Source organism: Rhinolophus hipposideros (assembly GCF_964194185.1).
Source record: "Rhinolophus hipposideros genome assembly, chromosome: 14".
Taxonomy (NCBI): Eukaryota; Metazoa; Chordata; class Mammalia; order Chiroptera; family Rhinolophidae; genus Rhinolophus; species Rhinolophus hipposideros.
The window spans coordinates 26824429-26851261 of NC_138060.1; the positions used below are offsets into that span (position 1 = coordinate 26824429).

The 26833-nt window shown below is 47.3% G+C and overlaps 1 protein-coding gene across 1 annotated transcript in view; it reads left to right on the top strand.

The window, feature by feature from the left end:
* Positions 1-12230: 12230 nt before the first annotated feature.
* The window catches only part of CAND2 (cullin associated and neddylation dissociated 2 (putative)), a 30466-nt gene continuing 15863 nt past the window's right edge, over positions 12231-26833 (top strand). The window contains exons 1-7 of the mRNA XM_081072583.1: positions 12231-12363; positions 17417-17560; positions 20104-20258; positions 20954-21077; positions 23035-23300; positions 24656-24761; positions 24944-25086. Coding sequence (XP_080928709.1) covers positions 12296-12363; positions 17417-17560; positions 20104-20258; positions 20954-21077; positions 23035-23300; positions 24656-24761; positions 24944-25086 — 1006 coding nt within the window. The 5' untranslated portion in view covers positions 12231-12295. The remainder of the gene's footprint in view (positions 12364-17416; positions 17561-20103; positions 20259-20953; positions 21078-23034; positions 23301-24655; positions 24762-24943; positions 25087-26833) is intronic.

Consider the following 26833-nt stretch of genomic DNA (forward strand, 5'->3'; position numbering starts at 1 on the left):
AGTAATACCAGCTCAGCCTGCCTCTGCCTCTCATTCACTTATCAAATACTCTTGAGGCCTGACAGTAAGCAAATCCTACCACACCCTGGGGAGTACCAGGCCAGACAGAGACAGGCCATGACACGCCTCTTAAGGGCAAGGCCCCTGGAGCGGTGGGTTCCCAGAAGGGTTTCCTGAAAGAGGCGTCATTCATATCCTAAGTTCAGGCCAAAGTCTTAGAGTAATCCTTGACTCTGCTCTTTCATACTCTGTATGTGACCCACCTTCAACATATCCTGAATTTGGCCCCTTCTTTCCACGTCCATGGCAACCACGCTGGTCCAGACAGCACAATCACTAGTCTCTCTGCTCCTTCCCTCAGCCCAACATCTATTGTCATCACAGCAACCAGAAGGATCCGTTAAACCCAGTTCAGTTCCTGTCCCTCCTCGACTCAGCACCCTCCCAGGGCTCCCACCTCACTCACTATAAAACTCAAGTTCTTAACACAGCCCTGCACAATCTGCCACCCACCTCTTGGTCTCTCTGATCTTAATTCCTACGACTTCCTCTCTCACTCTGCCCCAGCCACACTGGAATGCGCCCCCAAATATACAGTCAGGGTCCCCTCTCAGGGCCTTAGCACTGGCTGCTCCCTCTACCTAGAATGCTTTTCCCCAGACAGCCACCTGGCTCCTTTCCTCACTTCTTCAGGTTTCTACTCAAATGTCACCTTCTCCAAGAGGCCTTTCCTGACCACCCTGTATAAAGTAGTAACCTCCAGCACCACCTTTCCCTTTTATCCTGCCTTATTGTTCACCATCTAGCATACTATATCTTTTCTTGTTATGCATATTTCCTTGTTATGTAGTTCTCTGCTCCAGGATCCAGGACAGTGCCTGTCACATAGTAAGTGCTCAATAAATTTTGTCGAACGAATAAGTGGACTGAAAGGGTAGCCCAAGAAGCATACCAACGGCATTCTAAGCAGAGGGAACTGTGTGTGCAAAGACTTAGAAGTAAGAGGCACTACTGTGTTAAGGATCTGTGAATAATTCATACAGTGTGAGAGTGGGGGACTTGGGGACTGGAGGAAGGGAGAAGAAAAACCTAGAGAGGCAGAGCCTCAGAAGCCAGATCAAGGAGGCCGACATTACCCTGAGATTGATGGGACACAATCAAGTTTACATTTAACAATAATTTGGCTGCCATCTTGTGGATTGGTGGGGCATCCAGCGAGCACAGCTATGGCAGGGGAGAGAAAGACTAGGGTAGGATCACTGCACTGTCCAAAACAATAGCCACCAGCCACATGTGGTTATGGAGCCCTTGACATGTAGCTGGTCAGAATTGAGATGTGCTGCAAATGTAAACTACACAATGAATTTTCAAGATTTAGTATAAAAAAAGAAAAGAATATACCATAGCTCATTAAAAATTTTTACATTGATTACCTGTGTAGAAGATATTTTGGATATATTGGGTTAAATAAAATTTATTTAAATCAGTTTCACCTGCTTCTTTCTGCTATTTCTAACATAGCTACTGGGAAATTAAAATTTTTCATAGGTACATAGAGCTCACAGTATAGTTCTATTGGACAGCACTGATTTAGAGGGTAGAATGGAGAGGGCTTGGTGGTCAATGGACTGTGGGGCTGAGGGAGATCCTTGTTCTAATAGCAAGTCTCCGTTCCCCTCCAGTTGCTCCTTTGTGATGAGATCATGTGGTCCAGAGGCAGAAAGAAGGGGCCATGTGGGAAAGCCGAAAGCGTTAGTTTTCATCTCCACACAAGCGCACACAAAAAATTAAAATCTTCACCATAAGAACTATCTAGAAATAGGTTGACAGGATAGGCAACCTCTGTCCTGGAAGCATGTAGAAGAAACTTGAAGACCACAATTAATCAGTTGAGCAAAGGAAGTTGAACAAATTAGTTATTCTCAAAATGTGGTCTCTGGACCAGCAGTGTCACCATCACCTTTTAGAAATGCAAACTCTCAGGTCCCATCCCAGTCCTATTGAATCAGAAACTCTGGCAGTGGGACCTGCAGTTTGGCACCTGAGGTGATGCCTGCTCAAGTTTAAGAATCTGGACTAAATAATACTTCCTACCATTTAAGGTTTCAATGACTGGCACATAGCAGGTGCTCAAAAAATAACCAGCCACGACCTTCTGTTTGCCTTCCAGTCTCAGGTTAAGGTACTTCTCCTCTCTGAGCAAATGAAGAGTTTACCTCCTGTACCACCTGGTTGTATGTGAACTTGGCACAGGATGGAGGCACAACCTCAGGGTATTTCCTATCTTTCTGCCATGGGCACATCTCCAGGGCCATGACAGAGCTTCCAGAGGTGCAAGGGAGGCCCCAGCTCAGTTCCATCCTGAGATGACCTCACTGCCTGTGTATAATGGTGATTCATGAGACAACCTCCCTCTGTCCTGTGGGCACAGCTGACAGCCCTGGGGAGCCAGCTCAGCAGCTGAGCGTGGCATCTGGCCTTCCTGCATTCCAGAACTACCAGCCAGGGGCCCACCTGACTCAGCAGGCACGTGCACTCTGGGGACAACAGACAGCTCAGACTCAGTCTCCACAACCATAAGAATGGGATGAAGGCAGCCCCTGTCCATGGTGAGATTATTTGTATAAAGTTCTCAGAGCGTTGCCTGGACAGGCAGCCCACACTATGCCTTGGCATTCCTGTGCTGTGGCCAGGGGGACACGTCATGCTGATGGGAACTCCCCAAGGACTTCTTAGGTCTGAGAATCATGCCCTATAGGTATAGTGGGAAAACAATGTGCACCTACTATGATCACCCAGTTTCTAAAAAAGAGTTCCTAAAACCCTTGTAATTTCCTTAGTTGCTGGAGGTTATAGGATCACTTCACACAGAGCTCCTAAATCGCTTGAAATTTTCTGAGTGATTGAAACATCTTTTGGTTTAATAAGGCAACTGTTGGTGAGCTCTTAGATACGTAGCTCCAGGATGGAGGCTGGTTACCAGAAAGACCAAGCCATGATTAGAAGCTTGAAACTTTCAGCCTCTGAGGAGGAGAGAGAGCCTGGAGATTGAGTTACTATTTGATCATGCCTACGTGATGAAGCTTCCATAAAAATTCCTAAGCTGTGGGGTTTAGAGAACTTCCAGGTTGGTGAACACATCCATATGCCAGGAAGGTGGCATACCCCAACTCCATGAAGACAGAAGCTCCTAGGCCCTTCCAGACTTCACCCCTTGTACTTCTTCATCTGGCTGTTCACCTACACTCTTTATATCTCTATAATAAACCGGTAAACATAATTAAATATTTTCCTAATTTTGTGAGCCATTCTAGCTAATGATTGAACCTGAGGAATAGGTCGTGGGAACCCTCAATTTACAGCCGGTTAGTCAGAAATATGTGAGTTCCAGACTTGCAATTAGGGTCTGAAGTGGAGGCAGTGTGATGGAGATAAGCCCTTAACCTTTGGGGTCTGTGCTAACTATGGGTAATTAGTGTCAGAATTGCTTGGTGTGAAAAAAAAACCCCACACGTTTGGTGTCAGAAGTGTAGTGAATAGAGAAACTCTCAACACAGAATACTAGGATTGAACGGATAAGTAAATATTTTGTAGATAATGAGAGCAACATTTACCCTTGTTAAAGAAAGAAGTTACAAATAAGGATGGGGGAAGGTTAAAATGAACCCTGTGGTGTTGGATGAAAATCAGAGGTATTAGTATGAACTTGTGGTTTTTATTTTAGATGCAGCATCTTAGTCTGTTAGGGTTGCTATAACAAAATACCATCAACTGAGTAGTTTATAAACAATGGAAATTTATTTCTCACAGTTCTGGAAGCTGGGAAGTCCAAGTTGAAGGCACCAGCAGATTCAGTGTCTGGTGAAGGCCTGATTCTTGGTTCAAGGGCAGCCACCTTTTCACTATGTCCTCACATAGCAGAAGGGGTGAGAGATCTCTCTGGGGTGTCTTTTATAAGGGCATTAATCTCATTCATGAGGGCTCCACTCTCATGACTTCATGACCTCCGAAAGGCCCCCATCTCCTGATATTATCATCTTTTGGATTAAGGTTTCAACAAATATTCAGACTCGTAGATATTTAAATAAATAGAATAACATTTAAATGCAAATTTACAAAATTATAAATGTATTAATTACAAAGAGAAACATAGGAACTTTATAGTGGAGAAGAACCAGCTTAACCAAGACCTGTTTAGCTAAATGACCAAAGTTAACATCACCAGTCATAAGATTTATTGACAGCATGAAGGCCCTGAGACGATGCACTGAAAAAGATCCTAACACGACTTTGGTCGTATTGTCACGAAAAAATGCAGAACCTCAATCTAATCATGAAAAAGCTTTAGACAAACCCAAATTGAGGGACGGCCCATAAAATAACTGACTACCTAGTTCTCTTTGAAACTGTCAAGGTAATTTAAAAAAAAAAAAAGGAAAGAAGGAGAAACAATCAGAGATTGAAGGAGACCAAAGAGAAATGACAACTAAATGTAATGTGGGGCTCTGAATTGGATCCTGGGACAGAAGAAAGGATATTGTAGGAAAAATTGGTGAAATCCAAATAAGGTTTATGGTTGGGTAAGTAATATGTTGTACCAATATTAATTTCCTGGGTTTGATCATTGTTACATGATAATATACTTGTAAGATGCTAACATTAGGGGAAGAAGCTGCGTGAAGGGTATAAGGAAATTCTCCATACTATTTTGCAATTTTTTGGTCAGTCTAAAATTATTTCAAAATAAAAAGTTTACAGGAGATCCACCAAAAACATTATCCTGAAAGATTTAAACTAAAAGTATACAAGGGGGGGGGGGGCAGGTAACTTCTAACAATGAGAAAACAGGTGTCACTATATATATGACAAATTGCTTCAAAGCAAAAAATGCTATTTTGGAAAAAGATGATCACTACATAATAATAAAGGGAATACTTCACCAGGGTATGTGTTTATAATGTATCATCTAGCAATATGAAAATATGTAAGCAAAAATGAAGAAATTGACAAATCAACTACCAAAGTGAGAATTTTTAACACAGCTTTCTCAGTAAGGGATAGATTAAACAAACAAAAATCATTAGGAATACTGATACCAATTTAGAAGATTGGTATAATACACAAAATAAAACCCCACCTAGCACTTAGAAAATGCACGTTCTTTTCAGCACATGTGGATATTTATAAAAATTGACCATCTAATAGGTCCTAAGGCAGGCCCAACAAATTCTGAAGAACTGGTATTCTTTGGAACAGCAACATCCTTGGGTTTTTGCCACAAGGAGTGAAATATCTCTCAGCCAAGTGTTGCAAAAACAATCCAATTTTTGGTTTCCCTGTCATTTATTGAGTACCTATTCCAAGGTTCTAGGCTCTGCAATAAGTGTTTGCTGTGTTCCTTCTCGGGAACGTAGTGTCCAGATAGACCTAATTTCCCAGACTCCTTTGCAATTAGACATGGCCATGTGACTGAGTCTAACCAATGGCGTGAGACTGGAAGCAGTGTCTGGGACTTGAGACACTGGGTATGGGCTCTTACACACTATTGCCCCTTCTGCTGGCTGGAACCCAGATGTGCCACTGATCCGACTTCAATCAAGCAGTTGAGGACAATGTCCTGGGGGATGACAGAACAATAATCTGGAGGGAGCCTGAGCTCCTGAATACGTAAAGGAAGCAAAGCTGCACTACTGGCCTCAGAAGTCGTATGAGAGAGAAATTCATTTAGCTTTTGAAAGCACATGGTGGCTGTGGGCTGTTTGTCATAGGCAGCTTCACCTTTATCCTAATACATCAGTTTCACTCTGGACAAGAATCTCCCACCCCCACCTTCGATAATAAGTTATTTTTCCCCAATTTTTTTTTATTGTGATAAAACATACATAACATAAAATTTACCATCTTACCCACTTTTAAGTGTACAGTTCACTGATATTAAATCCATTCATAATGATGTGCAACCATCACCACCATCCATCTCCATAACTCCTCACTTTGCAAAACTAAAATCAACCCGTTAAACACTAACTCCCCATTCTCTCTACCCACCCACTCCAGCCAAGGCAACCACCATTCTACTTCCTGTCTTTATGACTTTGACTACTCTAAGTACCTTATATAAGTGGAATCATACAGTATTTGTCTTTTGGTGACTGGCTTCTTTCACTTGGCATGGAGTCTTCAAGTTTCATCTATGTTGTAGCATGTGTCAGAATTTCCTTTCTTTTTAAGGCTAAATAATATTCCCTTGTATGTTTATACTACATTTTGCTTATCCATTCATCTGTCAATGGACACTTGGGTTGCTATTGTAGAATAATGTTGCTATGAACATGGTGACACAAACATCTCTTTGAGACCCTGCTTTCAGCTAAATCACATAGTAATTCTATTTTTAATTATTTGAGGAACTGCCAACTGTTTCTACAGTGGTTGTACCATTTTACATTCCCACCAGCAGTGCACAAGGGTGCCAATTTCTCTACAACCTTCCAACACTTATTTTCTGTTTTTTTAATAGTAGCCAGCTATTATTTTTAATAACTGTGAGTAAAAGTTATTATATATTTTTAGTAACAGTTATTTTTAATGTGAGTCCTTTATGTACCCAACTCATTGACTCCTATTCTTTTTTTTTTTTTTTGCTTGAGTGCCCATGACTCCTCTTCTTCCTTGAGGAGTAATTTACATATAGTAAGTCCACCTTTCTTAAGAGTACAGCTTGATAAGTTTTGACAAGTTTAGCCAGTAGACAGTATATAGTCATATAATCACCATCATAATAAAGATGCAAAACATTTCCATCACCCCAAACAGTTCCCTCATGCCCCTTTGCACTCTGTCTCCCCTGGCAACCACTGATCTGATTTCTCTTATAGTATTGCCTTTCTGGAAATTTCACATAAATGGAATCAAATAATACATAAACTTTTGTGTCTGGCTCCTTTCACTTACCATAATGTTCTTTTTTAAAAAATTTTTTATTTATTTTAGGTGTGTTTTTCCAGGACCCATCAGCTCCAAGTCAAGTAGTTGTTTCAATCTAGTTGTGGAGGGCACAGCTCACAGTGGCCCATGTGGGGATCGAACCAGCAACCTTGTTGTTAAGAGCACCACGCTCTAACCAAGTGAACTAACCAGCCGCCCAAGCATAATGTTCTTGAGATTTGTCCATTTTGTTGTGTGTGTCAGTAATTCGCTCCTTTCTATTGCTAGGTAAAAATTCCTTTATATGGATGTGTCACAATTTGTTTCTCCATTCACCAGTTGATGGACATTTGAGTTGTTTCCTGTTTTTGATGATTATAATTAAAGCCGCTATGAACATTTCATGCACAAGTGTTAGTGTGAATATAGGTTTGCATTTCTTGGGTAAATAACTAAAAGAGTAATTGCTGGGTCATATGATAAATATACTTTATGAGAAACTGCCAAACTATTTTCCAAAGTGACCGAATCATTATTTATTTAATTCTTTTTTACTTTTAAAAATATATTCACTGACTTGTAATATTATTACAAAATATTGTTCAACATAAAAAATTGTTAAATTGTGTATTTATTTCATTTCCCTCCTTTTCATTGAGGAACATTTCCATGTAGCAAAGAACAGCTCGATAAATTTTTACCTATGTATATACCCATAATCACCACCCCAGTCAAGATAGAGAATATTTACAGCACACAAAGATGGCTACCTTGTGGCCCTTCCCAATTAGTACTCCTCAATGGTAACTACTATTCTGACTTCTATCACCTTTAGCCTAGTTTTGCTTGGTTTTGAACTTCACACAAAAGTAACCATACAGTATGCATTCCTGAGTCAGGCTTCTTTTATTCAGCATATTTCTAAGGTTGATTCATGTTATTTTGTGTAGCAGTAGTTCATTTGTTTTCATTGCTATGTAGTATTGATTTCATGAATATACCATCATTTGTTTATCCACTCACCTGTCAATGAACACTTGTGTTGTCTCTTATTTTGGGCAATTCTAAATAAAGCTGCTCTGAACAGTCTTTTGTTGAACACACATGTGTAAGCATTCATATATCCTCAATACATGCCTGAAAGTGGAACTGCTTATCTGAACAGATCAAGGTAGGTAGGTATATGCTTAGCTTTTGAAAATATTGCCAAGCAGTTTTCCAGTGCAGTTGTGTCAATTTAAAGCTCCCACCAGCACCACAGAAGAGTTATATTTGTTCCACATCCTCAGTAACATTTAACATTGTCCATCCTTGTATACTCCACCTCTGTGTGAAGACCTTCCCTCCATCTTTATCTCCAATGCAGGGCTCTCCCCTGATGCAATTAGTGTATCCAATTGTCAATATGACATTTCTCTTTCATGTCATGCCGTTATCTCCAAGATAACAACTCAATGCAGAGCTCTCAAGTTCTCTTTCCTCTCAAAGGGTTCCTTTCCCTGACTTCCTCCTGCCCATAACGAGAGCACCACTAACTACTTAGCCACTCCAGCTAAAAACCTATAATTCCTCCCTTTCCCTCACCTCTATATCCAATCCTTCAGCAAAGTTGTTGTATTCTATCTCTATATTATATCCAGAATCTGTCCATTTCTTCCCGTCTTCACCACCATTGCCCTAAAGCAAACCACCATCATTCTTCACTGCTCAGCAGCCAGGGGGATATGTCTAAAAAATAAATCAATTACCTCCTTGTTTGATGCCCTCCAGTAGCCCTCTAGTGCTCTGACATAAAATCCTAACTCCTTACCTTGGCCTGAAAGGTGGTGAATGATCTGGCTCCTACCCATCTCTCTGACCTCATCTCCTCCCTTAAGGGACTGACCACCTTCCAGCCATTGCCTTTTCTTAAATACATCAGGCTTGTTCCCACCTCAGGACCTTTGCACTTGGTGTTTCCTCTGTCTGGGAAGCTCTTCCCTCAAGTCTTTGCCCAGCTGCCTCCTTTTCATCTGTTTGGGCCTTAGCCCAAATGTCTCTTCCTCGAAAAAGGCCTTCCCTGACCACCTTGGCTAAAGTTGCCCCTTCACACCCAGGTACTCTCTATCCCCTCACCTTCTTTTAACTTCTGTATAGATCTCATTTTCCTTATCTAATCACTTACTTCCTTAATGCTGATGTCCTCCACTAGAATGTCAGGTCCCCAAGGGGAAAGGGGTGTGTATGTCTAGTCCCCTGCTATGTCCCTACTATCCAGAACTGCACTGTCCACTATGGTAGCCAATGGACAGAGGTGGCTACTTAAATTTAAATTAATTAAAAGTAGGTAGCATTTAGAATTCAGCTCCTCAATCACACCACCCACATTTCAAGTGCTCAATAACCACATGTGACTATTGGCTACCATGTGGGACAGCGTAGATGTAGAAAATTTCCAACACTGCAGAAAGTCCTGTTGGACAGTATTGCTCTAGGACCCAGGTACCCAGGTCCTAACAACTGTGTTATAAAATAAAGATTTATTTTATCCCCATCTAATGGGTAAGAAAAACATAGGCCAGAGAGGTTGTGTCATTATCCCAAAGCCACTCAGCCAGGAAGCAACCTAGCAGGGATTTGAACACAGGATGGTCTTGCTTCGAAGCACATGCTACTCCTTTCCCAAGAGCCAGCAGCCTCCTGGCTGTTTAGAGAGGCACACGGTTCTCTTTGTTCTCCTATAGAGCCTCCCACGCTGAGCTTGTGCCTAACTGGAGACATTAATAGTATGTCTGTGGAGACATTGTGAGTAGCTTCCAGAAGGATTGTTGCCCAAGGCATTAAGAGTTCTGGGGTCACTCCTGATTCATGCCAGATTCATTGGCTTTGTGACCCTTAGCAAGTCTCTTTGCCTCTCTGGGCCTCAGCTACATCACTATAAAATGAAGAAACTGATTAAGGGACCTCTGGGACATCAAGTCTACCAACATTCTCATCATATGGGGTGCCAGAAGAAGAGAGAAAGCAAGGAATTGAAGATATAATGATGGAAAACTTCACTAACCGAGTGAAGGAAATAGATATTCAAGCCCAGGAAGTGCAAAGAGTCCCAAACAAGATGAACCCAAAGAGACCCACCCCAAGACACATCATAATTAAAACACTAAAGTGTAAAGACAAAGAAAGAATCTTAAAAGCAGCAAGAGAAAAGCAGTTAGTTACCTGTAAGGGAACTCCTATACGACGGTCAGCTGATTTCGCAACAGAAACTTTGCAGGCCAGAAGGCATTGGCATGAAATATTCAAAGTGATGAAAAGCAAGGACCTAAAACCAAGACTATTCCACCCAGCAAAGTCATCATTTAAAATCGAAAGACAGATAAAGAGCTTCCCAGATGAGAAAAAGCTAACGGAGTTCATCACCACCAATCAGTGTTGCAAGGAATCTTAGAGGGACTTTCTTAAGATGAAACAAAATAATGATAATAAATATGAATAATAAAATGGCAATAACTAATATGTATTATCAACAATTACTTTAAATGTAAATGGATTAAGTACTCCAATCAAAAGATAGAGGGCTGACTAGATAAGGAAACAAGACCCTGCCTACAAGAGACTCACTTCAGATCAAAAGACACACAGACTGAAAGTAAAGGGATGGGGAAAAGATATTTCATGAAAATGGAAACAAAAAATGCTGGGGTAGCAATACTTATACCAGATAAAATAGACTTTAAAACAAAGGCTATAACAAGAGACATAAAGGACCCAGTAATCTCACTTCTGGGTATTTATCCAAAGAAACCCAAACGCTACTTGGAGGGGACATGTACATCCATATGTTCATTGCAGCATTGTTTACAGTGGCCGAGATGTGGAGGCAGCCTGGGTGTCTGTCAGTGGAAGAATGGATAAAGAGAAGGTGGTATACACAATGGAATATTGCTCAGCCATGGAAGGGAATGGGTTCTTGCCATCTGCAGCAGCATGGATGGACCTGGAAGGTACTGTGCTGAATGGAGAGTGTCAAAGAGAGAAAGACAGATTTGACTTATACGTGGACTCTAAAGAACAAAATAAACAAACAAACAAAACAAACAAACTCATAGATACAGGGGATATTTTGATGTTTACCAGATGGAAGGGGGTTTGGGGGTAGGTGAAAAAGGGAAAAGGATTAAGAAGTATAAATTGGTTGTTACACCATAATCATGGGGATGGAGGGTACAGCATAAGGAACATAGTCAATAATATTGTAATAACTACATATAGTGTCAGATGGGTACTACTGTGTTTCCCGAAAATAAGATCTAGCCAAACCATCAGCTCTAATGCATCTTTTGGAGCAAAAACTAATATAAGACGGTATTATATTAATTATATTATATTATATTATATTATATTATATTATATTATTCCAGGTCTTATATAGTAAAATAATACCGGGTCTTATATTAGTTTTTGCTCCAAAAGACGCATTAGAGCTGATGGTCCAGCTCCGTCTTATTTTCGGGGAAACATGGTAGATTTATCGGGATTATAGATGAGAGGAGGATTTGGGGGGTCAGGGTGAAAAAGGTGAAGGGATTAAGAAGTACAAATTGATAGTTACAAAATAATCATGGGGATGTAAAGCATAGGGAATATAGTCAATAATATGGTAATAACTATGTATAGTTCCAGGTGGGTACTAGACTAGACAGAGGGATCACTTCTTAAATTATGTAAATGTCTAACCACTATACTGTACACCTGAAACTAATATAAAATAATAATTTTAAAAATGAAGAAACTGACCCTGATGACCTGAGGATTGGGGATGGCAGGTAAGGGCCTGGTGTGACTAGGTACACTCTTCAGATCCTGTCTCGATCTGGGGCAGGCCAGCAAGAGGAATTGACCTACAATAACATTCCGTGTGTCTTGAATGCCTACAGACGAGAAAACTGAGGCTCAGAGAGGTAAAGTAACTTGGCCAAGGCTACACAGCAGGGGAACTAATGGAGTTAGGATTCAACCTAAGACTGATATCATGCCCATGCCATGCAAGCAGGGTCCAACGGGACAGAGGGCAGAGCTGTGGACCCACGGGCATCATAAGAAATTGTCAGGTGAGAAGTGGTGAGCTCCCCGTCTCTGGGGGTGTGCAAGTTGGTGCCGGGCCGTCCAGGGGAAGGGGCCGACACTGGGCCAAGACCGAGGAGCCCCTCGCGGGCCCACTTCAGCTTCCCGCGTTGGCGGCGGCCTAGGCTGGAGCCTGCGCCGGCTGGGCGGGGCGGGGGCTGCTATTTCTGTCTGGTGAGCGCAGCCCGCTTGGCGAGGCGGGGCAGGGGGCGCCCGCGCCGCCATATTCCCTCCAGCTGGCCGGTCCCGGCGCGCAGCCACCATGAGCACCGCCGCCTTCCACATCTCCAGTCTCCTGGAGAAGATGACGTCCAGCGACAAGGACTTCAGGTGCGACCCGCTGCCCGGCCCACCTTTCCGCCTCCATCAAAACTGCCAGCCTTCTTCCCCTCCTAGGGAGCCGAACCCCAGGACCTTGCAGCCGCAGCCTCTCCTCCCCGCGTTAAGCACCGCCCTCTCTCCGCACCTTCCCCCCCACCACACTCCTCCCCGCCTCAACGCCCCCAAAGGAGCTTTGGCCCCGCTTCTCCCCAGATTGCAGTCCTTCGCTCTCCGTGACTCTAATCCCTGCTTCGTCTCCTGCCCTGCAAACTTCAGCCCTTGCCTCTTGTCCCCCCTTCAAAGCCCAAGCTCCATCCCTCTGCACCCTTCCTCTGTCTCTTCTCTCTTCGTTTATGACCAGCCCTTGTCTTGCCCCGCCTTTGATGCGCCCACAGTGAAGCCCTCGGCCTCTCCTGAGGGACTCCAGAGCTGCCTCTTCTTCCCCGCATTGAAACCCGGCCCCATCTGTGGGGACCTCAACCTCGAGTTGACTTTTTCACTGATGTCCTCAGCACCCTTCCCTCCGCAATATTCTCCTCCAAATCACCCCAGGCCTCCTCCCTGCACATCAGGGCACCCTCTCCCATCCCCTCTCCTCCCCAGTTTGTTTTGACACAGCCTGAGGAGGGTTTGCAGTCACAGGTAGGTGATGGTTGGGGTGGGGAGTTCTAGATTTTGTGTGCCACTCCCCTTCTTCCCCCTCCCCCCAGCATTACTGAACCACACAGAAACAGGGCTGAAACCCTTATTCTCTGGGGGAACCTCTGGGCCAACCCCCTTATTCTCAGGGGGAAACTGAGGACCAGGGAGGCAAAAGGATTGGCTCATGGTCACATAGCAAGTTCTGGACTCTCTGAGCTGAAAAGAGCCGGTAGAGGCCCACATAGCTGCACCCATTCATTGAACATTCTATCAGTTTATCCCCATTTTACAGAAAAGAAAACTGATGCCCAGAGGCATGAAGGGCCTAGATGCAGAAGAACTAGGAAGTGGAGGACTTTGTGTCCAAATCCAGGTCAGTGTAACACAAAGGCTGAGATCTTAACAAGGCCATCTGATCCCAGCACCCTCACAGGTGAGGAGACTGACCTCTCTGTGTCCTCTTGAAACCCATTCCTCAACACCCCTGAAAAGCCTCCAGAACAGCATGAGTAGAGCCTTTGAGCCACAGTCCTGGGTTCAGATCCTGACCCCAACCACTTATGGGCTGTGTGACCATGGACAGACCATGGACAGCTTAACCTCTCATGAGCTTCAGCTCTGTTTCTATAAGGTGTGGATGATAACAGAACCTACCTCAGAGGGCTGATAGAAGGATGAAATGAGTAATCCCTGTGGAATGTTTAGATTAGTGGCTGCCACCAGGGCAGCACTTAATAAATGGGCATTATTATGATTCTATGCAATCAGAAATCTACCATGCCCCCTCCGCACTCTGGGCCTTTATCCGGAAGCTCTGTGCTCCCCCCTTTATTTCCCCCTTCACTTGTCTAGCTCCTACTTAGTTGTCACCTGTTTGGGATGCCTCCTGATACCCAGGCAGGTTTAGACACCTCCCTGAGCTGCCACACCTCTCCTGCCCATCTCTGCTGTGTCACTTCTTAGCCGTGGGAGACCTAGGGCTCCTGTACCACCAGGCTGTGTGCTTCCTTTTTGTGTCCGAGATCCTGTTCTAGTTACACACAGTAGGTGCTCAGTGAATGTTTGCTATGTGCCAAGGTCCCTGGTGTGCTGTCCAGTGTAATCTCATTCAGTCCACCTGTCTGCCTGGGTGATAGTGATTGTTCTTCCTGTTCTCCAAAGGCTTGGAGAGGTGAAGTGACTTGCCCAAGGTCACACAGCTGGCCAGTGGCAAAGGGGATTTGCACCACAGTCTCTAGGGTCTTAGGTCTATTCTCAAGAAGAGGGAGTTTGCCCTGCCACCTAGAACTTGAGGGAGTTGGCCTTGCCACTGCCCCTAGCAGCCTGCTCAGCCAGTGGCCCTGGGAACACTTAAAACCACCCAAGCCTGTGAGGATGGTGTCTATTTTTAAAGTCCAAATACCAGGGCGGCTGGGTCCTGCTGACCAGCTGTCCAGGCACCCATGTGGCCGAGTGTTTCAATTGAGTCGCCTCTAAAGTTTCTCTGGAATGAAACTGAGACTGTGTCCTCTGGCACCTGAAGGTAAGCAGTGACTGCAAATGGAGGTCCGAGGCAGGGGTCCTTCGATCCCTGTTATTCCTGGGCCCCCACTCCATGGGCAGGAGGCTGTTCTATTCCTGCTCAGACTTCAACAGTGAAATGGGTAAACTGGAGGGTCTGAGGAATTCCCACATCATTTCTTGAAAACACAGTGGTATTGGTTGAGTAGCCAGGAGACCTGACTAGTGGGCTGATTCTCCTCCCATCGTGCTGTCTGACCCTGGGCTGTTCCTGCAACCTTTCTGAGCCTAGTTTCCCCATCTGCCTCATGCTAAGAACTCATTGTTCTATTAAAATCTCCCAAGGATGGGGCAAAGAAAATTCCCATTTTATAGATGGAAAAAGTGAGGCTCAGAAAGGAGTCAATTGCTTAAGGTCACTCAGTTGATAAGTGGCAAGACCAATATATTTACTTAAGGCCAAACTTTGGTGCTCAAGCTCTTAGCTACCAAATTATACATTTTCCTGTACACCCCGCCTCGCTCTCCCTCTCCCCATCCTCCCCACCACCATACGCGTATATACAATAGGGCTTTCTTTCTCGGAGAGCTGAGTGCAGGAATTTGGGGGTGTCTGAAATGCTGGGCATATTTCAGAAGGGTTTGTTTCTGAGTTCAGGTTTTCACATAACTGGCTCTGGGCTCTGAGCCCTGTTAGAGGCTAGCCCTTCCTGCCCTTACCCTGTCCCCCAGACCCTCTTTGGACCTGTTCTTTCTTGGGGCCTGGAGTCCCAGAGATGAAACTAACACCATGAATTCACAGCTTAATGGGGGAGACACACTGGTGACCAAGCTTGTGTGAGAAGTGCTATGATGAAGGGTGCAGAGTGCTCTAAGAGGGGTGTGTCCAAAGGAACCAAGTGTGCTGAGAGGGATGTGGGTAGGGGATAAGGCAGGGTGGTCAGAGGAGTCATCCCTGAGGCTGGGACATTTGATCTGGGCCCTTGACAGATGAAGAGGTGTTCAACAGGTTTTCTACCTGTTGAAAGAGGGGGACATTTTGGGCAAAGGAGCACATCCCTTGGGTTGCTAGGCTAAGTAGCGTCTCTATGAACTGCAGCAGAAATGCAGCTTAGAGACCCTGCCAGAATGTCAGAATGTCCCATCGGCTGGACAGACCTAGGAGTGCTGTGCCTACCTCAGACCTTGGCCTGGGTCAGATCCAAACTTTCCTTCACCTTCCCTCAGCTGCTTTTCATGTGATGGCCAGGCCCAGAGGTGGGCACCGTCAGCCCTGCCACTCCCTCCTCACCTCCAGCCCAGCCTCCATCCTCTCTTTGCAGCTTGAGGCTTATCCCAGTTGTTAAAAATAAACAGCCATGACATCGACAAATGTCCTCCTAGTAACAGGGCGCTGTGGGCTGCCATGAATTCCAGCAGGTCTGAGCCTGCAAAGATGAGGCCAGCTGTGACCGATTTTGCCACAGGCTTGGAGGTATGGCTCTTGGTTGATTGGCTCGAGCCAGAAAACAAAGCTATTGTGAGAAGGCGGGGTGGCCTGGTGGATCAGCAAAAGCTGCAGGCATCCTAGGGCTACCACTCTTTGGTCCCAACTCCACGGCATCTCTCCTTGTTACTCTGTCTGGTTTTCTCCTGGAGTCTCTATTCTCAAGGGCCTGCAAGAGCCAGTGAACAGGTGGAGTGGACCTGGTGGGAACCTGGTGACCTTGGGAGTATGTGTCCCAACTGAAGAGGGCAGCCACAACTTGACTAGAGCCAGTTATTGTCACCAGGGTCTATAAGCCCAGTTGTATCCAAATATTATATTTCCAAGAGAATCTGGAAATTAATACATTGATGTCAACTCTCCTAATTTTCAAATACTGATAACTAATCCAAATTATCAAAACACATTTGCAAGGTGGACACAGCTGAGGGCTGTCAGTTTAAGACTCTGCTCTCCCCTCTGAATCTTGGCAGGAATGGGGCTCCACAATGACCCTGCAGCACCAGCTCGCTCTGGCCTTCTAGCCACTACACTTTCAAATGCCCAAGACAGGGCATCAGGCCACACCTGGGGGTGGGCAGCCCTTGACTCTGATTCCCACCCTTGGTCAGGGAGCCATAGCTGGAGACTGGTCAGCCGTTGATGCATCTAAGATATGCTCTCGGCCCATCAGCATGGCCTAGGGCAGTGGTTCTCAGAGTGTGGTCTCTGCCTGTCAGCATCAAACAGGAACTAGTTAGAAATGCCCCAGCTCAGACCTATTGATTCAGAAACTCTGGGGGTGGGGTCCAGCAGTGTTTAACAAGCTCTGCAGTTCACTGTCATGCTGGCTACAGTTTGAGAACCACTGGTCAAAGGGCAGGGGCTGAGTCTATTCTCTGAAGTGGAAGTGGGCAGAGCAGGGCCCCTCTACTTGCTGAGCCCTGACCTGGTTGTAAAGTGTCTGTTCAACCTTCTAACATGAATGAGATATGAATGATGTACCGTGCAATTACAATAACGGCAGTGCCACTCGCTGATTATTTATTTACTGTCTGTTCACGGTGTGCTAAGTACATCACATGCATTTTATCTTCCATACAACCCCATGAGGCTGGTACTAATCTCATCCCCCTTTTCAGACAGGTAAACTAAGTTGCAGCGATGTAAATTGACTTTGCCAAGTTCACATTTACGTAAATGGCAGAAGCAAGAGCCACCAACTCTGAAGCCTTAAGTATTTAGCTAGTTTGCTGTGCCACTCGTGGTTGGCCACGATGTGGCAGTTGGTGTCTTTCACACACAGGTGGTAGCCAGACTGTGCCCACAGCCCAGATAATCTACTTGCCCTTGAATCTGTGTACCAAGGTCTGCTTCTAGGGGAACCATAAGATACTGCCAAATCACCAGAACACAGGAGCTCCTCAGCAACCTTGCTCTGCCCTCCCCACCCAGGTTCATGGCCACCAGTGACCTGATGTCAGAGCTGCAGAAGGACTCCATCCAGCTGGATGAGGACAGTGAGCGCAAGGTGGTAAAGATGCTGCTTAGACTCCTGGAGGACAGGAACGGCGAAGTACAGAACCTGGCGGTCAAGTGGTAAGTGTCAGCCATGGTGGGGACAAGGTGGGAGCTCCCCGGGGGTCCCTGTCCCTGTGGATACAGCCTCTGAGAGAATTGCTGAGCAGCTCTCGGAGCCCCAGTGGGATTTCCCCAGTAGTAGACCTGGCAATAATGATTCAGTTGTAAGTTTATCTGGGAAGTGTTCCCAGGAAACTCCAGTACGGGAATAGGGAAGTGAGGCAGGGAAGGAAGAAAGCCAATAAAGGGTGATTATCAAGCAAGTTACTGCTGTGGGAGAGCAAAGCTTAACCCGACTCTGGGACAGCGTGAGACATGCCCCCGAGTGTTCCCACCTGCCTGCTCTGTCAGTCCTTGGCTGAAGGCTGCTTCTGGGGTGGGATGGAGGGTGCGCCCTCAGGCACAGATGCAGGTCCTGGCAACTGGAAGGTCAGGCTGGCATGTACCAGAGTGGTGAGGGCTGAAGGGATAGGCAGGAGGGGGGAGTAAAAGCCTGTGCCATAGGCATCATAAGGTTGTGGTCCTGACACCTTGGCTACTTACCTCTGGAGCTGAAAAAGCAAGATGGGGTACGCTAGGGCCTGTGTGTGTGGTAGGGTGAATGGCAGGGGTCAATAGTTAACAGAGAACTGGGGCACTGCCTTTCTAACAGTATTCTGTGAGCCAGGCTCAGGCATTCTGGGCCCTGTTAATGAATTTCAACTTGATTCTAAGAGCAAAGGGAATTGAGTAAAGAGTTTTATGCAGGAAGGTGACGTGGTCAGGTGTGTGGTCTGGGAGCAAGCCTGTGGCTGTGGAGTGGAGATATGGTAGACTGTGGTTTCCCACTAGCACAACCAATATCCACTTTTTACAACGTGTCGTCTGAAATACCCTTTGCCTCTCACGCAATGAAATTTATGCATAATATAACCTGCCTCTACACAATTACAAAGGGATGTATATAATGCCCTCAACTGAAACATACAGAAGAAACAGAAGGAACATGGTTCATGGTTCATGTGTTTCAGTGTGTCAGAGCTTGGGCTTGTTGACAGCAGAGTGACAGTGAAGTCACGAGAAGCCTGCACCTCAGTGTAGACTCAGTGTGAGTGCCACGGCAGTGCACTCACCTGGGGACAGGTGTGGATGTTGGGCACTCAGATGCCACGAGTGGCATTGCTCTTAGCAATGAGATTTTCTGAAATGGTGACCATCTCCTTGTCCAATTTCTCAGAAAACAAAGTACAGTCTTCCTTCAATTTACCTGATAATTACATTATTGGAAAATTTAGGGTATATTGAAATAGTGTCAAACGTACTTTGGGTTTATATGTAAAATGAATTAGGTTCTGGACTCATGATTATAGAAATACTTTTCCATAGGAATGCCCAGAGGGATGTTAGAAACTCCAGCAGAACTGGAATGTGCTTTGTTTCTGGCTACCTTCCTTCCCCCCTCAATAAAAGTCAGAAGTGACATCTCATTAATTATGATGACAAAAAAAGGCCCTCCATAAACTCCCAAAACACCTCAGGGGGCATTATCACCCCTAGTGCTGTAGGAGGTAGAGTGGGAGGACCCTGTGATTACTTAGCTGGAGGAGGTGATGGAGAAAGCAGTCAGGAGGGCCAAGGTTTGCAAACTGGCATGCACTGGGGTCACCTGGGACTCTTGTTAAAACTATGTAGGCCCCACCCAGGGATTCAGATTCACGAGGGGGACAGGTGGAGGGAGGGGGCTGAGGCTGGCGGGTGAGAACTTGCATTCTAATGTACACTGAGTCGGAGAACCACTCATTTAAGTCACAGTGTTTGACTGTATGTTACAATCACGTGGGGAATTTAAACACCACCAATCATCCAGGCCACACCAGAAACCAGTTAACTCAGACTGGGGCTGGCACCCAGGTAGCAGTTTTTTAAAGGCCCCAGGCAATGGCAGTGCACAGTGAAGGCTGAGACAAAGGGCACATTAATGTACATTGGAACCACAGGGGACTTGGCTGAAATGCACATTTTGGTTCAGTAGCTCTAGGGTAGGACCTGAGAGTCTGCATTTGTGACAAGTTGGAGATGATGCTGATCCATGACCACACTTGGAGAAGCAAGGCGCTAAGGCAGAGGTTCTCCAAGTGTGGTCCCTGGACCACTGGAGTCAGCATCTGTTGAGAACTTGCTAGAAATACAAATTCTCAGGCTCCACCCAGACTTCCCGAACCTGAAAATCTGGGGAGGGCCGAGCGATCTCTGTTCTAACAAGTCCCCCAAGGGATTTTGATACACGGTCCAGTTTGAGAACCACTGCTCTTGGGCACTCCTTGGTTTCCAGTTGAGGTAATAGGGTTCGATGGTTTGGTCACATACTGAGATGCAAAACTCAAGAGATGATGCAGGTTTGGGAGGTTCCAGGAACGACATTGGTATATACAGAGGGTGCCTCTCCTGGTAAAACAGGGAGTCCCTTGTTGATCTGGGCCTTTTACTCACACATGCGGCCCCATGGGCATGAGGGGACAAGGGGCAGCCTGATTCAGACTGAGTCGGGGGCTTTTGGACCCCCTCGCTTCTTCCCTGCTCAGCCTGGGTCCTCTGGTGGGCAAAGTGAAGGAGTACCAGGTGGAGACCATCGTGGATGCTCTCTGTGCCAACATGCGGTCAGAGAAGGAGCAGCTCAGAGACATCGCTGGCATCGGCCTCAAGACCGTCCTGTCGGAGCTCCCCCCTGCAGCCACAGGTACCCGGGTCCCAGGGACTAAGTGCTATTATTTGTCCTACTTTATGGTTAAAGAAACTGAGGCTTAGAGAGGTGAAAGGGTTTACCTAAGGTCTACCAGCTGGTCAGTGGCAGAGAACTCAGACCCAGATCTACTTAAGTTCATGGCTCAATGTCAGGAATGCTTTTAGCTGCAAGTAACAAAGCCTAACTCATGGCAGCTTGAAGAAGTAGGGAATTGCTTTTCTTACATAATTCTGGAGGGATCAGCCTCTCCATTTTTGCAGCAATTCATTTAGCAGCTCAGTTAGGACAGGGTTTAGTCTCTGCCCCGGACTCTTACCTTTTATAAGAAAAGCATGTGTTTCCCCAGAAGACTTTGACCTATATCTCACAGGCCAGAACAGCATCACCTGGCCCCTCCTAGGAGCAAGGGAGTCCAGGAAAGGAAGTGCTTTTCTCACCTCCCTAATGGATGGCAGAAGGAAGGGAGGGGTCGGGTGTGGGGTGAGCTGGCCAGCAGATCAGCTATCAGTTTTTCAGCTCCCCGAGTTTGGTCGGGCCTCTGGGTCAAACCTGGGACCAGTTGAGCCCTGGCTTCCTCGGTTTAACAGGTTTCTTAGGGACCTGGGTTCAGAAATACAACCAGAGCAAGAGCTGACCAGAGGTGGAGGCCAGCCCTGTGCCTTACCTTGCCCATCTTGTGCTTTGTGCAGGCTCCGGACTGGCCACCAACGTGTGCCGGAAGGTCACTGGCCAGCTGACCAATGCCATCGCCCAGCAGGAGGATGTGGCGGTGCAGCTGGAAGCCCTGGACATCCTCTCCGACATGCTGAGCAGGTGCGGGAGGTCACCTCGGCCAGGAGGACCCCTGCGGGAGGGGGAGCAAAGGGGACAGGGAAGGACTTAAATCCACAGAGCCAGCACCTATTGCGCACCAGGTCCTATGCTCCGGGCTCCTTAATCATTCCAGCAGCCCTGCAAAGGAGAACTTTTTGTCACAATTTTATAGGCTGTGAGAGGTGCTGTGGCTTGCCTGAAGCCACACTGTCAATAAATGGCATAGCCTAGGATTTGAACTCAGGTCTCTATAACAGAAGCCCAGGTATGTTCATCTTCTCCCTTTACTCCCTTCTTTTTCTTTCTTCTTTTGAGTTAATACAGCTGGGCCATTGTTTTAAATTACCCTGTACACTTTTTAAGTATTCATTCATTCAACCTCCCAAGATTTGAGTACCTACTTTGGGGCCAGAGTAATGTCAGATGCTGGACTAGTGCTGGGAATGTGAAATGGCTCAGTCTTGATCGCTGCTAGGGAGGAGCTCACAGACACACCAACTGTGACTGGAGAAGAACAACAGTGAGGATAAGAGCAGGGCCTGTAGCTCAGAGGAGGCGCCCCTAACCCAGCTGGTAGGTGGGGAGCTTTCCTAGAGGGGCACCTGCTAGCTAAACCTTCAACGATGGACAGGACTTGGCCAGGCATGGGCAGGCATAAGGGGGACACTGAAAGAGGAGAATGCCTTCGGCCCAGGTAGTAGAGGCAGGAAAAGACATGGGGTCCCAGGGATTCTGCAAGTCAGTTGTGGACTGGGGTGTACTGCAGAGGGGCCCGTGTGGCGAGATGAGGTCCAAGGGCTGGGCAGGAGCCGAGGGTGGGTGACTAACAATTATACTGAGGGTGTGAAGAGCCTGTGGAGGGGTATTCGGCAAGGGTTGAAGAGTGCCGTGTAGATATTTGTGTGTTTTAGGCCGATTTTCCTATCTGCAGTGTGCATGGTAGATGGGAGGGGGTGGAACAGGCAGGGAGATTAGTTTGGAGGCTTCTGCAGGCAGGTGAATTCAGGTTGTATTTTGGAGGTAGACTCCACAGGGCTTGGAGTGGGTGACAGAGGCAAAGATTCAAGGGTGATACCCAGGGGCACAGACATAGGGCCATTACTATGGTGGGGTGCCCTCTGAGAGTGGGAGCAAGTATGGGGAGAAAGGCAATGGATTCAACTTGGGGCATGTTGAATTTGAGATGCCTGGGATCGCAACTGAAAATTCCATGAGGGTAGGTTCTAAGGCCAGAGTCTACCTTGCTCACTCAAGCTCCCAGCTTACTCCCTGTCATGTAGTAGGTGAACACATATAAAAGAAACCCAGAAGAGATGTCTGAGCTGGACAGCAAGATAGGAGAAGGTCAGGTCAATGTGTTTGTGTGGAGGAGAAAGAAGAAAAAGTCTTAGGACATGTGTGGGACAGGAAATGCACAGGTCTGGTCTGAAGGTGAGGACAGAAGCTGCTGAGGTAGTCAGTCAGGGGTTGCCTTCTACCTGTGCAACAACCATTCTCTTGTGTTGCCTCTTGCCTTAAGGCCAGAGCTCATTATCTAAAGGGCACTGGAGACTGAAGGAGTTAAGCAGAGGAATGACCAGATCGCAAGTAGAGTTTAGACCACTCAGGACTCAGTGGGAGGCAGGACTCCAGACTCCCAGGAAATCAGGACAGCCTCAGTGTAGCCTCCTGGACGCATTACCGTTGGGACTTCTCCCCAGGCTGGAAGTCTGGACACCTGGGTTCAAGTTCTGGCCTTGCAGTTCTTGGCCGGGTGGCCTTAAGAAGGCCCCTTCCCCTCTCCACTTTCTTTTGTGTAATAATAATAAGAAGAACGCTGTACAGTTGCGGGGCTCCTTTCTGTGTACCAAGAGCCATGGGGGTGTCATAATTCCGGCGAGGAGAAGATGGGGGAGGGGAGGTGCCTGGCCCAGTGCCGGCGCGGTAGGCCCACCTGACGCCCCCTCCGACTCCCCAGGCTGGGCGCCCCCCTGGCTGCCTTCCATGCCAGCCTCCTGCACTGTCTCCTGCCGCAGCTGAGCAGCCCGCGCCTGGCCGTGCGCAAGCGAGCGGTTGGGGCGCTCGGCCACCTGGCGGCCGCCTGCAGCACCGACCTCTTTGTGGAGCTCGCCGACCACCTGCTGGACCGGCTGCCTGGCCCGCGCGCACCCGCCAGCCCCGCCACCATCCGCACCCTGATTCAGTGTTTGGGCAGCGTGGGCCGTCAGGCGGGCCACCGCCTGGGTAAGGGAGCAGGGGCCCCTGGGCAAGGCGGCAGGGCCGAAGCGAGAATGTGCTGGGGGAAGGTTCGGGGGCCCGGGGCTCCTGGGGTGCCGGCCACCTCTAGGTAAGGGGGCGGGTGTAAGTACTTGAATGGGCAGGGCGGGGCTTGAGAGGCAGCGGGGCGGGTCCGCAGCGCCATCTGCTGAGCCTTACTCCGAGGCTCTCGGATAATTACAAATCATTCCATCAAACTTAAATAAAATATGTTCTGTTCTCCTACTTGGACACGTATACCTTAATAACAACAACCTGTAAGCCGGGTGTGCGTTTTTTAAAGTTTTTATTGGGAGATAATGTAGGTTCAGTAAACCGCACTGTTTAAAGTGTACAATTCAGTGTGTATTGGCCTTTGCGTACACCCATGAAACTACCACAATCAAGATGTAGAACATTTCCATCACTCCCAAAAGTTTCCTTGTGCCCATTTGTAGTCCATCCCTCCCTCTGCCCCACCCCAGAGAACCAATGATCTGCTTTCTATGACCATAGTTTAATTTTACAGAAATGGAATCCTGCAGTCAGGTTTGAACTTATTCTCAAACACCTTGGAGTTCCCAGCTTGAACAGGGCAGAGTGGGTAGAGTTGGCCATGGTCTGCCCTTCCCTTCCCTCTGTCTCTCTCACTGCAAGGAACCTTACAAGTACACATGGAGACTCCAGCCTGCAGTCCACACTCTGTCTACTCCCCTCAACACACACACGCCACACAGCAGCCACCCTTTGGCCACTCTTGGGAGCATGGACCCAGGAAAGAGGCCTGCACAGAAACCAGACAAAGATTTAGGGTCAATTGGGCAAGAAAGTGGGGAAGGGTGTGGCTGGAGGGAGGCTAAGGCAGAATCCTCTGAAGCCCAGGGATGAGGCAGGTGCCTTTTTTGCCTGGTCTATAAGGGCAGTACCTGCTTCTCCCCTTTTTCCATCCAGGGCCACAACCTAGTACAGGAAATAAGGCAAAGACATGAGTAATAGTTTCAACCACAATGCTGCTTATTGAGTGCCTACTCTGTCAGGGCCTGGGCGTAGCTCTTTATCTGCATCATATCATTCATCTTCACGGAATCTCTGACTGATAGGCATTGTTATCCCTACTGTGGAGATGAGTAGACTGAGGTCAGAGGAGTGTTGTGACCTGCCCAAGACCCCAGCGCTCATAGGTAGCAGAGTCAGAGCTGCTGTAGACCCCACATCTGCTTGACTTTGAAACCTCTGTGTTGAATTTGCAGTGGTCAGGGCTGTGGGTGCAGGGAAAGACTCAGCATTGTGGGTGAGGGGAGCCTGGGAGAGGGTTGTCCTTAGTGATCTGCCCGGCCCTGCAGGGGCCCACCTGGACCGCTTGGTGCCCCTAATGGAGGAGTTCTGCAAACTGGATGACGATGAGCTCCGGGAGTCCTGCCTCCAGGCCTTTGAGGCCTTCCTGAAGAAGTAGGTGCTGCGGGATGCTGGAAGATGGGGCGGGGCCCAGAATTTCTTTGGGAAGCTGGTGGGGATGGGGTTGGGGGCAGTATGCTGGCCTCAGAGCAGTAAGATCTCAGGATTCCTCCGTGGGCCCTCTTCCCTACACTGTCCTGCCCGGGTCCACCAGAGCTGCCTCATCCCACCTACAGGTGCCCCAAGGAGATGGGCCCTCACATGTCCAAGGTGACCAGCCTGTGCCTCCAGTACATGAAGCACGACCCCAACTATAACTACGACAGTGACGGGGACGAGGAGCAGATGGAGACAGAGGATAGTGAATTCAGTGAGCAAGGTGGGTGGCCAGCTTATTACTGGGGCTGGAGCACAGAAATGGCTGCAGCCTTACTGGGACCCCCTAACCCCCCAGGCAAAGATAGGGGCCACATTTTGTTCCTTTATCCTCATCCCAACTGTTCCTCAGTCTCCAGCCCTGCATTCCATAACCTGGGTTCCCCAATGTTCCCATCCTTTCTGACTGCACAGTAACAATAGAAGTAATCACGAACATTTATTGAGCATCTACCTGTGTCCTAAGCACTCTCTTATTTCATGTTCCTTACAGTAACCGTAGAAAACCAGGTATTTATTATTATCCCCATATTTCAGAGAAGGAAACTGAGACTTAGAGAAGTGATTCGCCTGAGATTACACAGCTAGGAAGTAGCATAGCTGGGATGTAGAGCCATGCCTGACAGACTCCCCTTCCTCTGTGCTGCCATCTCTGCACCCTTTTAGTCATGGCTTCCAAGAGACAGTGCTTTAACCCAGCAGAGTGAAACTCTAATGGTGGAATGATAGGCACTGACGGGAGATTTCTGGGTGGGGAATGGATTCAACGGCTTCCTTCTGTGCCTGTGGTCCTGTCCATCACTCAGATAGATGCCCCTGGATCCTGAAAGCAGGACATCGGTGGAGGCAAGGGACTTAGGGTCTGATGGGGAAGCTGGAATGAGATGGGATGGTAGGAGACGAGATTGGACAGGCATATTGGAGCCTCAAATGCCACACCAGGGAGACTGGGCATTTTCTTGTCAGTAACGGAGCTATGGATGTTTCTTTGTGGGTGGCGTAGAGTAGAGGTAACAAATAATGGTCCATCAGAGGTAACGTTTTTTAAGCTGACCATCCATGGGACAATCCATTGGCCCACTGTGGCTTGCCCAGCTCTGTGAGTCCGAGTCATCAGCAGAGCAGTGTGGGTAGGAACACACTGGCCTCTGAGCCTGTGCTTGGCATGTCACTCGTTAGGACCGTCCCCCTCTGAGCCTCACGTGTCTCCCCAGGTGATATGGGTGGGCCTCATGGGTCCTAACTGTTCCCTAATTGTGTGACCTCAGGAAAGTCTCTTACCATCTCTGACCCTTATTCTAGTCATCAGTAAAATGGGGCTCAAGGCACTTTGTGAGCTTGTGCCTCTGGGGGTGGTTTGGAGAGTAGGAAGCCCCACAAACACAACTTTTCCGGCTTGGAAACTGGAATTGGACCCTTGAGAAGCTGGAGTTTGGGGTGGAGGAACGGGGGGCAATGCCAAAGGGAGGCCCTATTGCCTCTCCTTTCTGGAATCCCAGTAAATGAAACATCACACAGCCAGTCCTGAAACCAAAGGATGGGTTTTATGCCCCACATGGATTCTCAAGGTCCGCACTAAAGACTTAGAAATCAATTTTTTCCCTGGTGTAGTCAAAACAACAAAGAGTTTGAAGGCAGAGGGAGGATGCTGGTTTAATTCCAGCTATTTCCCTGTTCATGTAACTTGGGGTAAGTCCTGCCCTCTGAGCCTCAGTTTCTTCATCTCTACAGTGGGGAAGTAATCCCCATCTCACAAGGTCGTTATGAGGCTAAAAGGAGGTTGTGGATTTGAAGTGCTTGGTGCCATCCGCAGCACACAGTAGGTGTTCATTAAATGTTAGGTAACATTCCTAATAGGGTGTAAATAATGATTACCAGAAAGGTAAAGCACAGGCTCGGCTCCTTCCTCCCTGACCCCTCACATCTCTGTTCTGAGAGAGAGAGACCACCTGGGTGGGGCAGGTGGCTCT